Source organism: Oryx dammah, unplaced genomic scaffold (genome assembly GCF_014754425.2).
Source record: "Oryx dammah isolate SB20612 unplaced genomic scaffold, SCBI_Odam_1.1 HiC_scaffold_17, whole genome shotgun sequence".
In the NCBI taxonomy this organism is placed as follows: Eukaryota; Metazoa; Chordata; class Mammalia; order Artiodactyla; family Bovidae; genus Oryx; species Oryx dammah.
Window position 1 is genome coordinate 32,749,980 of NW_024070201.1, and position 17,694 is coordinate 32,767,673.

The 17,694-nt window shown below is 39.6% G+C and overlaps 1 protein-coding gene across 1 annotated transcript in view; it reads left to right on the forward strand.

Moving 5' to 3' along the window:
- The window catches only part of CRTAM (cytotoxic and regulatory T cell molecule), a 28,657-nt gene extending 15,520 nt beyond the window's left edge, over positions 1-13,137 (forward strand). The window contains exons 6-10 of the mRNA XM_040258236.1: positions 2,296-2,376; positions 5,072-5,149; positions 7,529-7,675; positions 9,794-9,880; positions 12,240-13,137. Of these exons, the coding sequence (XP_040114170.1) occupies positions 2,296-2,376; positions 5,072-5,149; positions 7,529-7,675; positions 9,794-9,880; positions 12,240-12,370 (524 nt within the window). The 3' untranslated portion in view covers positions 12,371-13,137. The remainder of the gene's footprint in view (positions 1-2,295; positions 2,377-5,071; positions 5,150-7,528; positions 7,676-9,793; positions 9,881-12,239) is intronic.
- The last annotated feature ends 4,557 nt before the right edge of the window (positions 13,138-17,694 follow it).

Consider the following 17,694-nt stretch of genomic DNA (forward strand, 5'->3'; position numbering starts at 1 on the left):
ATATTTTGAGCAGAACACCAAAAATTAAGAACAATAAAAATGAAAAGAAATCAAACATTAAATGTGAAGAAGAGTTGCCTCCATTTTCAGAATCTCTGTTCCCTGATCTCATCACCAAAGGTTTAAGAATTAACTTAAAAACTATATAAAACGTTTTGAGCCAAGAAGCAGCCTCTGAGAAGTAGCAGGCAGCACACATCTATCATTCATAGGACCCCAACCTTCATTACTTTATAAGGTACTTCTCAGTGTGACACTGGAAAAAGGCATGGCAACCCACTCCAGTGCTCTTGTCTGAAGAACCCCGTGGACAGGGGAGCCTGGCGGGCTAGTCCGTGGGGTCCCAAAGAGTTGGACACGAGTGAGCACTCTCGGTGTGCAGAGAGACTCCTGAAGGATAAGCATTCCCTCACCCTAGTGAAAGAAGAGGCTGCTGGATGACCATGAGTGTGTTGAAAAAGCTCTGTATCGAATGAAATAACTGACGAGGAAAGGTGCTTGTGAACAGGAACCTCACTGTGAGAAAACTGTCCTGCTGCTCCGCGGGGGCTGGCGCTGTGGTTAGCAACTCCCCACTCACTACCCTGTGTTCTCTGCCGGTCACTTTCTCATCAAACCAAAAGTAGGTCTTGAGGAAGCTGGGTTTAGAAGAATCACGGCCCCCAGATTGGGCGGAGCTGTAATGTGACGTAAATATTCTTTCCTCTCTGTCATTCATCCCCTCCCTCACTCTCCACCCCCAGCCATGGAAGGGAGCCTAGGGCTCATGGAGAGGTGGGAGGGTTGCCAAAGAGAAAATGAGGCTATTTTTTTTTTTACCTAAATGGCTCTGAAAGATGTTCAGATTTTAACTAAAAGAACTAACAATATCAGTAAATATATATTTTAATTTTCAGCAATTGTTCAAACAGTCTACCAAAATCACTGCTGAAGGAGAAATCGCAGTTTCTCCTCCTGGATGGCCATAGTTCTATACATACACAGTGTGTGTGTGTGTGTATATATATATATATATATATATATGTATGTATGTATATATATACACATCACAGACTATTGACTATATATGTGACAATTGTATATACACACTATGGCATATACACACAATATATACAATGTGTATAGAATATAGTATATGTATAATATATATATAACCTATTTGGTACATAATTATGTAATTATATGAACTCATATAGTATACATTATTCTAGATCTTAATCATTACCGATAAATTTTATTCTCTGTGTCCCCAGTAGTTGCCACATTATCCTTATCTTGTAATCTGCTTCCAGCTCTTCTATTTGACTTGTCTTCAAGCTTTTCACTGCAGGCAACTTCTCCTCTCTTCAATTTTCTCTGGCCTCTTTGTGGCCACAGAGCTCACTTTAGCCTTAAGATCTGTTTTACTGTTTCTCCAGTGTCTCCCTAGTGGTTCTTCTTTTCTCAGAGCCGTTGGCATGTGATTCAAGCATTTTTATAGTTTTAAATTTTTAGTGTTTGATTAAGAAAATAATTTAAAAGCCACAGAAAAATCCTTTGATTAAATGGAAGACTGAAAAGCACTCACAGATTCCATGAAGATATTACAGATCAGTATCAATATTTGTAAATTAGCAGGCATTGTTTTTATAAGCTCTCTGGTTGCAGGCCTGTTCGTTGACTGATCACACCTATGCTAAGCTGAACCTCTAGATACATTCCTAACCATTGATTTTATAGTCTACAAGAGCATTTAGTAAGCATCTTAATGAACAGTCAGGTTTAGGGCTACACATGTCATACAAATGAAATCATTTATTCTCACCAAAAAACTCCAAGAGGTGAATGTATTAGTATCTCCATTTTACAGGTAAGGGAAAGAGATTAGGGACCTGGTCCAAACTTAATCATTGGCAGGCAAGGATCAGCATTGGAATTCAGCCCACTCTGACACTGACTCCAAAGCCACCTAATAAATAGGCAGGTAGATATGCGATTAAGTAGATAGACAGATTAATAAGTATTAATAGGGAGATACAGATAGAGATGAACAGTCTGCCCACCACTGCCCAATGCACCGCTCCATGGAGGTCCAGCCTGCTACGCTTCTAAGCCAGGCAGTTTAGCAGATGGACAATCAGCGGGATGTAGATTCAAACACCAGCACAAGGGCTGCAGAACACCTAATTCTGCAGTTTCTGCGGAACCTCCACAAGCAGGTAGCAGCCAAGCATATTCTCCAATCTGCTGTACTGAGCACAATGTGGGTAAAATTGCTCTCTGTAGTTGCGGAATTCTGTTTTTCCCCTTTTCTAGTTACTGACCAAGAGACAACGTCAGCTGCCCTGGAGACAAGCTCTCTATCCTCTCAAGACCCTCAGCAGCCCAATAGCACTGGTAAGTATCAAAAATATTCAAACTTAAAAAAAATAATCATGAGTCTCTGGGAAGGTCACTTTTCCCATTCTAAGTTTCAAGAACGTTTTTTCCTTTTAATTTGTAATAAGACCATAGAAGGCTCCTCCCAACTGGCTCCAGCTTTATGGTGACCAGGAGAAGCACCGTATTCAGAGAGTTCAGTTAATGGGAAGGGCTTCAGAGTAACTAACACCTTGTAAGTTCTCTTTCTCTCTCTCACACACACCCATGCATGCATATACAGTTGTGACATCTGAATCCCTCCGTGGTAAAAGGCAAGGTTGAATTCACTTATAGGAGGCTCATTTCTTTGTTCTTCCATCTAGAACAGACCAAACACAAAATAAAGACTTGATAACAGCAAAGTGCAAAACGCAGGATCAGGAGTTTTGCTGTTGTCACTGAATACCAAAATCACCCTTGAAGGCTCATCAGTTACTTGGTTGTCAAGAACTCAGATAGTTTTGTTTTGCTTTTACAATTTTACTTATTTGATTTGGCTGTGCTGGGTCTTAGTTGCTGCACACAGGCTTTCTCTAGTTGCCGTTAGTGGGGGCAACTCTCTAGCAGCAGTGCTCGGGCTTCTCACTGTGGTGGCTTCTCTTGCTGCAGAGCACTGGCTCTGGGGCACTTGAGTTTCAGTAGTTGGGGCATGTGGGCTCAGCAGGTGCAGTTCCCGGGCTCTAGAGCCTGGACTCAGTAGCTGTGGTGCACAGACAGTTGCTCCATGGCATGCGGGATCTTCCTGGATCAGAGATCGAACCCGTGTCCCCTGCACTGACAAGTGGATTCTTAACCACTGAGCCACCAGGGAAGCTCCTGTTTTGTTTCTTCAATTTACCATATGCATTTTATTTTTTTAGTTTCCTTTTCTTTCATTAGTGAGGTTTAAAACACACACACACACAGAAGCAAAAATGTGTATTTTTCAACCTTACTGTACACACCTCCAAAGTATAGAAATGTAACATTCTGAGTTCTAAAATATATTTAAGAACTCAGTGTTTGATGACAGGATTGAACTATAAATGAAGGAGAATTTAGAAAACCTGGATTATAATCCCAGCTTGGTTAGACAGTGAACCACGAGACGATTAACTGGGCAATGATCACATATTTAACTTACCTTTGTATGTTACCTAGCTTGATACCTGCCGATAGCAGGTGCTCACAAAATGCAGTATGCGTGATGGATGAATGAATGTGTGCATGCAACTGTCACGGTGCTTTGAACAAGACCATAAGCTTCATTCAGAAAGCATAAATCCCCACATATCCTCTTTCTATTTCGATAGAGTCTCTCGAAAATTGTGTGGTGGGAGAAGTGCTTTCATATCACTATCACGTCCACAGTTCTGAGTATCAGATCACATTTTTAAAATGTTTATCTTCACTAATACTTAAAAGTAAATGTTTAGGTTCTTTAAGCACTGATAAATATATATGTACCATACATACATATATACTTTTTCTGCAGGGCGATGGAAATTGAAAATATTATGAAGTGGAACAGCCACATCCCTTGGTTAAATAATCCAATATTTTTAAACGTGTTTAGAATCTATTTGTCTTTAAATCGGCTTACACCACTACTGAATAACTCAATTTTCTCCTCTGCTTTTTCATATAGAACAGAAGATTTAAGAAATATGGTTTCTAAAATTCCTTTCAGCTTTCAATTTCTACGATTTTATTACTGTTAATAATACCCATTTTCAATAGAAGGGGTGGTTTCATTCCTCTTAGGGCCCACATGGTGGCGCTAAGCAATGGGCTACAAACCAAGAGTGCAGAGGAGGGGAAAAAAAACAGGGAAAAGAAACAACAAAATCGGAAAAAAGGATCTCTTATTTTTATAATTTCTCTTACCTCACAAAATCATCATAGTACACCCTATTTCTAAGGAGGAAGCAAGCATTGGGCTGAATGGCAACGGAGCCAATTTTCAACATAAAAATCACTGCTTTGTGCATTTCAGGTTGTAGGATTTCTATTCACCAGGCTTAAGGTACCATTCTTCAATATTCAGTCCTGAAGCATCCTAAAAGTGTTTCAACTAATAGACCTGGTTCAGGGAGGAAATATAATGTTTTAAATTTGGGATTCTGAGTTTTGATGTTGGCTCTGCCACTTATCTGCTATAGAACTGAGACAATTAACTTCTTGAAACCTGTTTGCTCAGACCTATAGTGAGAAGAAATATATACCAAATGGTCAGTTTAAGGTCTGGCACAGAGAAAGTGTTCATTAAACATTCACCTTGAAAAAAGAAGGGCTTCCCTCGTGGCTCAGATGGTAAAGAATCTGCCTGCAATGCAGGAGACCCGGGTTCCATCCCTGGGCTGGGAAAATCCCCTGGAGAAGGAAATGGCTATCCATTCCAGCATTCTTACCTGGGAAATCTCATGGACAGAGGAGCCTGGCAGGCTACAGTCCATGGGGTTGCAAAGAATGGGATACAACTGAGTGACTCTTAAAAAAAAAAAAAAAAGTGAAACAGACCATTTGCAACAATTTTTGGAAGAAGTCAGTAGTTCAAAAGTGATATTGTTTTGAATGAGGATCTTTCAGTTTGGTTTCCAAAGGTGCTTTGGGATGAATATGTGCATATATACCACATAGCACATACACTGTCATACGAATATCTCATGTCTCACCTTCATCTTGGTTGCAGTAATGGAAGATTCTAGTACGTCAGAGATTGGCAAGGAAGAGGAAGAACAAACCACTCAAGTCTCTCATTTGGCCACTGGTAAGTGTCCCCAACACTTATTTACTTAGAACTGACACTTGATATTTTAACCTCTTAATCAATACATTCAGTAGACTTTTTCAGTCCTCATTATTTTTTACCTTTTTATTGGTTAATCATTCCCTTATCCCTTGACCTGTTCCTTGACCTAGTCATCTCCCTGGCTTCCCTGACTTACTCTGTCTGGTCCTGTTACTTTGCTCACCACTCCTCCTCATGTCCATTAGCTCACGTCCCCTCCTCCTCTGACTTCTTCTATGTAGATTTGATTCTACTTCTCCATCCCTGGTTATTGCCTTAATCCTTAAAGAGTTTCCCCCTTCCCAAGAGTATTTCTGTTGCCGTCAAACACAAGAGTTACATACCTGCATTTCCAGAACATTCTCCCAAGCAAGAATCCCTGTTTCATTCCATTTCCCACATATCTCTGGCTGAGTTTTCTGCCAGTTCCTCAAACTCAACATGGCTAAAAACTAAACAGCACCTTTTCCCACAAAATCGACTTCCCAAAGCATCACACAGGCCCAAAACACACACATATACGTGTGTGTATATAGACACACACACACGCACACTTATAAAATCAATAGGTTCCCAAAGAGTTTTGAATCTTCTCTTTTGTCCACAAGCACAGCCACCTCCTTGATGCAGGCCCCCATCATGTCCTGCATAAAGTATTGTAACTTCAACTTCTCTTGCTGTGATTTTTCAGCATCCTACTATCAAAACACCCCTTTGCACCCTCTACCCCAGTGATCAGAAAACCGCTATGGCTCACCATTCACAGTGCAGAGCCTGAGCCTTCAGGCCTCCAGAGGTGCTCTCTACCACCTCCCTCTGCAGCCCTGTCTCTGTGAAGTCCTGACCAGAATACATGTTTTTCTCAGATAACTTTCCATCTCATTTTGATGGCCCTGCCCTAACTGCCCCAATGAAAAGAAATCCACATCACCTTCTCCTTACCCCTCCTTCAAGATCAGCATCCTCACCGAACACTTTCTTAACCAGCTCAGGGACGCTGCCAGCCTCGGAACCCCTGAACACATTATTATACATAACATATGTGGGTCTAGAATCTGGCACAGTTATCTTACTGCTGTTTGTTTGTTTTTTTAATTGAAGGATAATTGCTTTACAATATTGTGTTGGTTTCTGCCATACATCAACATGAATCAGCCATATATATACAAAAGTCCCCTCCCTCTTGAACCTCCCTCCCACCTCCCACCACATCCCATACCTCTAGGTTGTCACACAGCCCCAGTTTGAGTTCCCTGAGTCATATTTTACATATGGTAATGTATATGTTTCCACTCTACTCTTTCCATTCGTCCCACCCTCTCCATGCCCCCCTCACTGTGTCCATAGGTCTATTCTCTATGTCTGCATCTCCAGTGCTGCCCTGCAAACAGGATCATCAGTACCATCCTTCTAGATTCCATATATATGCGTGAATGTAAGACATTTGTTTTTCTCTTTCTGACTTGCTTCACTCAGAGTAATAGGCTCTAGGTTTATCCACCTCACTAGCACTGACGCAAATGTGTTCCTTTTTATGGCTGAGTAATATTCCGCTATATATATATGTATCACAATTTCTTTATCCATTCATCTCTCGATGGACATCTAGGTTGCTTCCATGTCCTAGCTATTGGAAATAATGCTGCAGTGAACACAGTGTCTTTTTCTATAATGGTTTTCTCAGGACTGCTGTTTGTTTTTATTAACTTGTTTGTTTATATATAGAGAGAACTACTCCCTAAATCATAGGATTGTGCCTCAGCAGCTCCAAGCACAGTTTTCTCTGAGTAGTTGCACTCCTTGTTGAGATGTTGGTTGAGATGAAGAGGACCATGAATGACATTCTGCAAATGTAGAGCCCCAAAAATAAGAGTACTAGAAAGATCTTTAAGAGCTCACCTGATTTATCTCCAGATGCCTTCATGGAGGACCACATTTAACCTAGCCAAGATTAATGAAATTTCATTTTATTTGCAGAGTTTTTCAAACTCCTTAGTAACTTTTCTTGCTACTTAACTATACTTTGCTAAAAACTCCATTCCTTACAGCTGATTTGGAACTCTCTGACTATACTTCAATATCCTCACATTTTCCTAGAAATGAAAAATAACTAGCCCAATATCTATGTAACTTAAAAATCTTTTTCAAATCATCCCATGAAATTGCTTTGTTTATATTCCTGTTTGCTTATTTTCAGAGAACGAATAACGTGACTCTCTTTACCTTCAGGGTAAAGCTCTCCCTCATCTTTTCCTCTCAGCTATTATCCTTCATTATATTTTGCAAATACTGTATATATTCCTCAGTGATCAAAAAAAACCCCTCTGCCTGTTTAAAGCCCTTGCATTTTCCCTGCAGAAGCAAATCGGCAGTATGGGGGACTGACGAAGAAGAAGAGCGGTGTCCTGCTGCTGACCCTCGTGTCCTTCCTCATTTTCATACTGTTCATCATTGTCCAGCTCTTCATCATGAAACTCCGGAAAGCACATGTGATATGGAAGAAAGGTGAGTGGGCAGAGAGCCTGACGGAGGCTCCAAGGTGCTGAAGCCACTGGCCAGCCCAGAGGGAAATTCTGTCAATTAAAGCTCTTCCATTCAACGCGGTACCATCTGAGCAGTGCACCATTCAATGCTATACCATCTGTCTGAGCAGGATGTGAATTTCCAGGGATTACATCAAAGAATGCATGACCGAGAGAAATTAGAGTAGCTCTAGGAAATGGCATTAAATTGTGGAGGCTTCTATTCACAAAAAGGTACCAAAGAGAGAGCATATTCATCTATTCATTCAATAAGCATTTACTGAACACCCACGTGTGCCAGGCACTCTTCCAGGCACTGAGAACACATCTGCCAACAAGACAGACCAAATCCCTGTCCTCAAGGAGTCCCTATTCTAGGACTGATTGACCAGTCAAGGGTTGAATATAATAGACTGTGTGTGGGCCCATTCTTACTCTATAAGAATGCACTCAGCTTCCGTCAACCATATGTTCATAATTTTTCCTAAGCATTCTGATTTAAAAGTTATCATTGGAAACAAAAACAAAATTATTTAGCTAGCATAGAACATACCTATTAAAATATATAGACTCAACATCAGAGACAGAAGGGACTGTAGAAGTTATCCAGAATAACCATCTGCTCTGTTCGTTCCATAAATGCGTGCCAAGATTAAATCCCTTCTTTAATTCTGAGCGGTTATTTAGACCTGAACTGTTCAATACAGTAGCCATAATACGGCTAGTCAGCACATGAACTGTGGCTAGGCACCCTTGAGAGGTGCTGTAAGGATTTGTATTTGACTTTAATATGCTGGACACATACAGTTTTGAAGACTCAGTTCACACACATACACACACACACAAGAATATGTCTAATAACAATACATTGAATCTACTAGTTAAATAAAAACATATCAATTTCACCTGCTTCCTTTTACTTTTTGAAATGGCAACTAGAAAATTGTAAATTATGCATGTGCCTTGTATGATGGTGCTCTTGAACACTGCTGATTTAGCCATATATGTCTCATACACCTCCAATGACAGAGAACGCATTATGTTCTATGGCAAAATACTATTAACACATCTTTGACTGGCTCTGACCCTTTTACAAGTGTTGCTTCTCATGTGGTACATTTATATGATGGAATATTACTCAGCCATTAAAAACAATGAAATAATGCCATTCGCAGCAACACAGATGGACCTAGAGATTGGGTACTGAGTGAAGTCAGTCAGACAGAGGAGGAGGAGGAGTCAGTGCACATTTTACAGTGAAGGACTTAATATGACATCCCTTATATGTGGAATCTAAAAATAAATAAAAGGAACTTACTTACAAAACAGCAAGAGACTCATAGACTTAGAGAATGAACTCATGATTGCCAGAGGTTAGGATGTGAGGAAGGGATAGTCACGGGGTTTTGGATGGACATGTACATACTGCTATGTTTAAAATGGATCACCAGCAAGGACCCCCTGTCTAGCACAGGGAACTCTGCTCAATGTTATATGGCAGCCTGGATGGGCGGGGAGTTTGGGGGCGAATAGATACATGTATATGTATGGCTGAGTGAGTCCCTTCACTGTTCACTTGAAACTATCACAATATTGTTAATCAGCTATATCCCAATACAAAATAAAAAGTTAAAAAAAATAAGTAATGCTTTTCCTAGTTTAATATCTATCTTTTGAGATATTCAGATGGACTAACATTTTTATCATAAACAGACCTACATATAGGGTCTGGCTTTCCAGTTGTACCCACACAACAGGCAAACGCCACAGTATTGTTTCAAAACCTCCCACTGATACCTCCCCCACCATACTTCTTTAAGCTCTACTAGAATTGTTTCTTCCCAAAAAGACAGTATTGGACTCTAATATGCTGTCATCTGACTTCTGCAACTTTTATACTGCATGCATGGCACAGTGCCTGTAGGAATCACAGTAAAACTAAAAAATAATTTACTGAACTAATGAGTACATGAGGTACGGGGAAGGAAGTGGTAAGTCTACTACCACATAAAAACAGGTATGATCTTACTCAAATGTACATTTCTAAATACAGATGATGTCTGTGGCACCGGAAATCAGTAACAATTTTTTCTTCTTGCAGAAAGTGAGATTTCAGAGTACACTCTAGAAAGTTACAGATCGAGGTCAAATAATGAAGAAACATCATCCCAAGAGAAAAATGGCCAAAGTAAGTCAACTATGGGACCTGAGACATGAAAAATGAGGTTCATTAACTTGTTGCCTTTCATGAGGAGAGGAAAAATCAAAGTTTGATTTTTAGCTCAAGAAAAAGCAAATCACCTAAATCATTTCACAGAACTTAAGGAAATACACCTAAAAAACCCCCAAAAAGTAGCAGTTAAGTTTGCATAGCTGAACATAAGCCCCTTTGAGGAGCCATCCCTGAGTCCTTGCTATCAGGCACAGGTACATCTTGGACTGTATGCCCTTCCTGTGCACCACAGCATCCTATATACAGCTTTACCAATGAAGAACTTCCCACACCAGGCTGTCATTTTTGGTGTGTTAATCTAGCTACCACAATACATCTCCAGCTGGTGAGCAGTTGGGTCTACTCTATGTGTATCCTCAGATCCTAGCATAGGGCTTGCCACATCAGAAGTGGAGAGTCTGGTAAATTTGTATTGAATAAATGAATATAGGGCTTTTGAGGTGGTGCTAGTGGTAAAAACAAACAAAAAAACCTGCCTGCTGATACAGGAGAGATGCAGGTTTAACCCCTGGATGGAGAAGATCCTCTGGACAAAGGCATGGCAACCCACTCCAGTATTCTTGCCTGGGAAATCCCATGGACAGAAAAGCCTGGCAAGCTACAGTCCAAGGGGTTTCAGAGAGTCAGACACGACTGACGCAACTTAGCTCTCATGCAAATGAATATAAGGCTTAACAAATTTAAGCAGAAATATTTCACGTCTTTTGGATTACTTTATTGCAGTTCTTCAAGCAAAATATGAAAAGAACAAATAGTCTAATAGTCTAATAGTCAGTGTGTCAGCGTGTGTGTGCATGTGTGTGTACTCTTGACAAAGATAAAGTAGACAGAAGCTAGGAATATAGCACAGCAAGAATCTTATACCTTCCAACCACTGTTTCTTCCATGCAAATTAATTTATTCCACCTGCCCAAAGTTGCAAGACAATGCAGTGAGCTTTGTCACTAGTTGCTATTGGTTTTCTTGAGGCTTTATAAGAAGCATTTCTTTCATAACACCTCTGGCTTTTTTTTTTGGTTTTGACCTAGCAAGGTGTGAAATGGAAGAAAGACTAGCTGTAGTACTAGGAAGAGGGGCATGAGTGAGCGGGGTACGTGAGACCCAGGGTGGGAGCGGGAAATGTGGGTCGGCTGCCTACAGGCTGTTACGCTGCAACACATGTTTCAATGACGTCAGTATAATGTGTAATCAGGGTTGCTTCCTACACCCATTCCTCCAGGCAAGGGGAACAGAGCCGTGGGTGTAGCTTCGCTGTGCACCTGAAACTATCACAACGTTGAGAATTGGGTATACCCCAATGTAAGGGCTCAGTTGCTCAGTTGTGTCAACTCTTTGTGACCCCATGGACTGTAGCCCACCAGGCTCCGCTGTCCATGGAATTTTCCAGGCAAGAATACTGGAGTGGGTTGCCATTTCCAGGGGATCTTTCCCACCCAGGGATGAAACCCGTGTCTCCTATGTCTCCTGCACTCGCTGGCAGGTTCTTTACCACTATATATCAATACAAGATAAAAACTTCACAAAAAAAGAAGCAACAACAATAGTGGGAGTAGAACTGTAACCTTTAGCAGGAAAAGAAAAGCCTTCAGTTCAGCTGCTGAGCAAGCAGAAGCCCTTTTAATTCACCTTTAAGAAAATTTAAAATGAGCACCTACATAGAAGAAATTAACACATTATAAATCGACTATTAATATATTTCAATAAACTTTTTTTTCTAATAGAATAAGCCTGTGCACTCAGGACTCCCTACCCAGAAAGGTCTGTCCCCCACCCCAATACATATTCCCTGGGGTGGGAGGATTGCCATAGCTGTGGGAGGTTGCACTGTCTCCTGGGATCTGATGCCCCACTTTCATCCTCCTTCCCTCAGCGCCCTCAAATCCAGCATTTCAACTCTATCATTTCTGCTCATTGTCTTCTGGAGACACTTCTAGACTCCATGTACAGAGATGCATGAGCTTTCATTGGGCTGCCCCAAACCTCTTATTCCCATAAGCCCTTTTACTTTCAGTATGAAATCATGTTAAAGGCAATGTATTTTTTTTCCAGCAACACATCCGTTATTTGATAGCAGAGATGCCTATATATCTTATTTCAGGTTTATGAGCATAATGTTTACATAAGAAAACTTTTTGATAATTAGGCTGTAACAGGGCATTCAAGACCATATGTACACAGCAGTGAATTTCAGATCTGAGTTTTTTAACATTAGCATTCAGACCTACAAACACCACAAGGCGATCCGCCTGTTTTAAATAAATGGGTGCAACATTGTTCAAACTAAATGTTTGGGTTTGCCATGTTTTTCTTTCAGCTTCCCGCTCTAGGGGCTGCATAAACTACATCACACAGCTGTACTCGGAGGCAAAATCAAAGACGAAGGAAAAGGCACAACCTTCAAAATTAAAAGGAGAGCTGACTTATATACCAGAAAGCATTGTGTAGGGAGCCTTGCAACAGAAGATAGGATTTCAAGGCAGCCTCATCATCACCTCGGTGGAGCAGCCTGTGGGAAGGCGCTTAATTACCGTCATATGAAAAACGTCCTTTGAGTGCAATGCAAGATGGCGTCCTCCAATAGTAAAGCACCCCGGGACTCAGAGCAATAAGTGAGGACTAACCCATGGACATAAAGCTTTGTAGTTTAAAAGAAATGAACTTATTATTCCTGACACTACTTCAGAGCGGAAGAATTCTACTAAGCTTTGAGATCAGGGTCAATGTGATCAGCTAACATTCTTAGTGTAAAGGAAACAGGAGATTTTAAGATGCTGGGCTGTAGTAGAACTACTTAAAATTTTTTTAAATTGTTTTTAATCTTTCTTTCTGGTTTCCAAATAAAGATCTTTGGGATGAAAAGGACCCAAAGAAGGTCTCTAGTCCTAGAAGCTGACTTTCAAGACGAACTTTAAGCAGCTGTAACCAGTCCATGCCTTGTCAGGGAGAAGTCATGAATGAGTCAGATGAACCTGAAGGTCCCAAAGTTCATGCCCTAAGACCTAAGGGTAGTTCAAGGCAGACCCAAAGATTCCGTGTTCTTAGAATTGTTTTGCTAAATCACAATAGTTGACCTGGTAGACCATGTTTTTACCAGGACACTTCTTTCCAAATACATGTACAAAAGAAAATAATGAGTTGAATTTCCTGATGACTGATCTAATAGATGCTTTTCAAAAATTATTTAATAAAGAGCTGACTATGTATTTGTGTTTCTAGTGGTTGTTCCAAGGTGTACTCCCTCCCTTTGCTTTTACACATGAAAATGTGTGAAAACATTTAGGACATGTCTCATTCTTTGGGTCTGAATAAACTATTTCTAAAATAATACCACCTGCTGTCCCCACCTCTCCCTGCACTGCTCTACCACACATAAAATTTTGAGTTTGTATTTGTTACAGAGGCCAGATCCAGCTGTGATTTTTTTTTCTTGTGATAATTTTTTTAAAAATCACAAAATTACTGAAAGGCATAAGGACAGAATGAAGTGCTTTTCCCTCTAATCCAGGGGTCCCCAACCTCTGGGATCTAAAGCCTGGTGATCTGAGCTGATGTAATAATAACAGAAACAAAGTGCCCGATAAATGTAATGAGCATGAATCATCTCAAAACCATCCCCATCTCCCTGGTCTGTGGAAAGTCTTCCATGAAACCAGTCCCTGGTGCCAAAAAAAGTGGGGGACCACTGCTCTAAACCATTGTAAGTTGATATGATGACTCTTTAGGCTGGAGTAGGATCCTATCTCATTCCTTACATATAACTTAAGGTTGTGTTTCATGTTTCCTCGTTTCTGCTCGTTGGAAAATAGAGCTAAAGAATAACTAAGAAATCTCTATCCTTCTTAGTTTTATCTTTCGGGGATTAAGTCAAAAAGATGCTTATTTTACTTCTTCTCCAATGACTCAAGAAAAACCAAACCAAAATTCTCTGACTGCAAGCCTCTCTCATTAGGTAAAAATAACAGAGAGAAAAATCCTACTCAATCCAACAGAGTGAGCACACACCAAATAGGGAGGCTCCACTCAGGGGAAGAGGACAGTTTGAACTGCTAGTCATTCACAAGGCCACTAATTTAACCCAATAACATAATTTCCTGTTACCTCCCCCAAGTGAAGTCATGGTACTTTGCTATATTTATAATAACGTTTTGATCTAGCTGAAATGCAATTCTATTTTTACAGTGTTGCACCTACTAAGAGAGAAGCCCTTTTCCTTCCTGTAATGCCTTCATGAGCAAATTCGTCATCACTGACCATTACTCTAGACCTGTTCAAATATGATAATTTTTCCCCACCTTTTCTGCTCTACATCTCATTTTCATATAGAAGCAAACCAAAACTAAGGCAACAACAGCTTCTTATATTCTCCCCAAATGCCTGTTTATTTTTTTAAGAAGATATCTTGCCTAACTGTAGAGAGACAGCTTTGTGGAAGCAGATCTTTTGCAATCCCCTGAAAGAATGAGTCACAATTTTTAATTAAGATAGGATACCTCTTTTGAGCCAGGCCCTGATTTGTGAAATAAAAATTGTGTCCCATTAGAAAAATACTAGACTCTGTGACTTTCAGTGTGGTTTGAAGGAGACTAAGCCTCAGAGATCCAGATGAAATTTTCAAATGAAGCTACCCCCTTTACTAGAGGTAAACATCAAATCAATAACTAATATTACACTTTATTATTTTTGGGGGGCCATGCTGCAGCTTGTGGAATCTTAGTTCTGACCAGGTACTGAACCCAGGCCCTCAACATTGAGACTGGACTGCCAGGGAATTCCCTAAATATTATTCTTTAAAATGGGGGTGCGCTCTCTTTCTTTTGCTTTTCCCTAATTCTTTATTCCCAAGTTGTGGTTAGTTTTGGTCACAGAATAACTTCCTGTATCTTAAGCTTCCTCATCTGTAAAATGGGAATAAAAATTCCCACCACACAGGATTAGTGTGAAGACTAAATGAGATAAGAATACTAGTTTCTCCCTGTACTAGTTTAAGACAATGGCACAGAGACCACTAAATCCTGGGTCTACTTACTGAGAACATCCTGATAACTGGATATACAGAATTTTAACTTTAAAGCTAAGAATGCACAATAGGCACTGCTATTGAAGAAAACCACATAGAAAAGCTTTTAATGAACCCTGTCACCTCATCTCATAATAAAATAAGCAGCAATTAGAAGAACAGGTATTAATACTGATGCTGTAAAATAAAAATTTTATATGCGATAAAGGTGGTATCTCAAATGATTTTCAAAAGAAAAGATCAACATTTTACTAACTGGGCAGCCATATAGAAAAAGGCAAAACTTGATAAAGATATCATAAACCAAAAATAAAATCCAAATAGATGGAATATTTAAAAATACAAATGAAACCATAGAAATACCAGAAAAAAATAGTAATTAACCTTTAGACAAATTAGGTCTATAACCTGGGAGTGGGACAAACTTCTCATCATGACTCAAAATTCAAAAATATGAAGGAAGAAGAGTGATAGCTTTGACTATATAAAAATAAATGCCTCGTGGTAATAAATAAATAAATAGCAAGTGAAAGGCTGGGGGGTGGAGAAAGTGGTAAAATCCTTAAAGACCTTCTAAAAATAAGAAAAACAATCAACACCACACCAGAAAAAGAACAAGGAGAAAAGGCAAATTGTTCTTAATATAAAAAAGTATATAACAAGTATAATGTATAAAAAGTATAAAAAAATAAAAAGTATATGACAAGGAAATTCAAATGGTTAATTGCAGGTTGGGGCAAGAAATGCATAACTAGAGCCTAGAACATTCTATACTGGAAAGTAAGAAAGTAATCAGAGACAAATCACTTTTAGAGATTGCTCAGATAAAAACTCTTTAATCTGACATTTAAAATACATTTGCGATAATTTGGAAGGTCACTGTGTAATAAAAACAACCGTAAGTCCATGAAAAGATGCTCAGTATCATTAGTCATTGTTGCAGTTGCTTAGTCACTAAGTCCTTTTGTGATCCCGTGGACTGCAGCCCATCAGGCTGCTCTGTCCATGGAGCTTTTCCCAGCAAGCATACTGGAGTGGGTTGCCATTTCCTTCTGCAAGGAATCTTCCCAACCCCGGGGTCAAACCCATGTCTCCTGCATTGGCAGGCTAATTCTTTACCAGTGAACCTCCAGAGAAGCCCCGCCATTAGTCATTAGGTATATGCAAGTCAAACCTGCAATAAGACAGAACCAATCACAAGGATGGTTATCATAAAAAGAGCCAGACAATAGCAAATATTGGAAAGGACATAGAAAAATGGGAACCCCCAGAGATTACTGACAGGAATATAAGTATTTCAACCACTTTGGAACGCATTCTCGAAGTTTTCCAAAAGTTCAGCAGAGAGTTTCCATATGCTCCCACAGCTCCATTCTGAGGTATATATGGCCACAGTGATAACCAGGCTTACCATGGGAGTCGCTTTGAAATGTGTATGGAGATACCAAATCACTATGTTGTGTACTAGGAACTAACATAGTGTTGTAGGTCAGTTACACTTTAAAAACAAATAAACCCATAGAAAAAGAGACCAGATTTGTGGTTACCAGAGACAGGGAACGGAGGAAGAGGGTAATGGATGAAGGTAATCTAAAGGTACAAACTTTCAGTCATAAGATAAGTAAGCACCATAGCGATGTAATGTACAACTTGATAAATATAACTAACACTGCTGTATGAAAAACTCTAAATCCTAAGAGGTCTCATCACAAGGGGAAAAATATTTTTGTTTCTTTAACTGTGTATGTGAGATGATAGATGTTCACTAAACTTATCATGATAATCATTTCATGGTCCATGTAAGTCAAATCATTAAGCTATACACCTTATATTCATACACTGCTATATGTCAATTATATCTCAATAAAGCTAGAAGGATAAAAACTGCCTAAGAGAATGGGGTGGGGGGGAAGAAAACATAGGTCCACATAAAAACTTGTACATGAAAACTTCTATATCTAAAATGGATAACCAACAAGGACCTACTGTATAGCACAGGGAGCTATACAGACCTACTGTGTAGCTCCCTCCCAGGCTGGATGGGAGGGGCGCTCAGGGCAGAATGAATACATGTATATGTATGGCTGAGTCCCTTTGCTGTTCACCTGAAACTATCACAACATTGTTAACAGGCTACCCCAATACAAAATAAAAAGTTTTAAAAAAAATAACTTGTACATGAACGTTCATAGCAGCATTATTCACAGTAGTGAAAAGGTGGGAACAACCCAATGACTATCAACTGATGAATGGATAAATAAGATAGTATATTTATACAGTGGCAATAAAAAGGAATGAAGTACTGACATGTGCTACAATATGGGTGAACCTTGAAAATATTATGCTATAAAAAAAGCCAAACACACAAACACAAATTCTATGATTCCATTTACATGAAATGTCCAGAAAAGGCAAACCCATAGAAACAGAAAGTAGTTAGTGGTTGGCATTGGCTGACACAAGGGCAGGGAATGAGGAATGGCTGCTTTGGGAGAGATATTCTGGAATTAAATAGTTGTGATGATTGCCCAGCTTGTGAATATACTAAAAACTACTGAACTGCGTGCTTTAAAGGGGTGAGTTGTGCAATGTGTGAATTATATCTCAATAAAGCTGTTATTTTTTAAAAAATCATTTTGTAGAACTTGTTTGGATCCTGATTCAAATTTACCGATTACAGAAAGACACATGGAAGACGGTCTGGAAATTCTGAACACGACTTAGTGTAAAACGATATGAAAGAGCTGTTAAT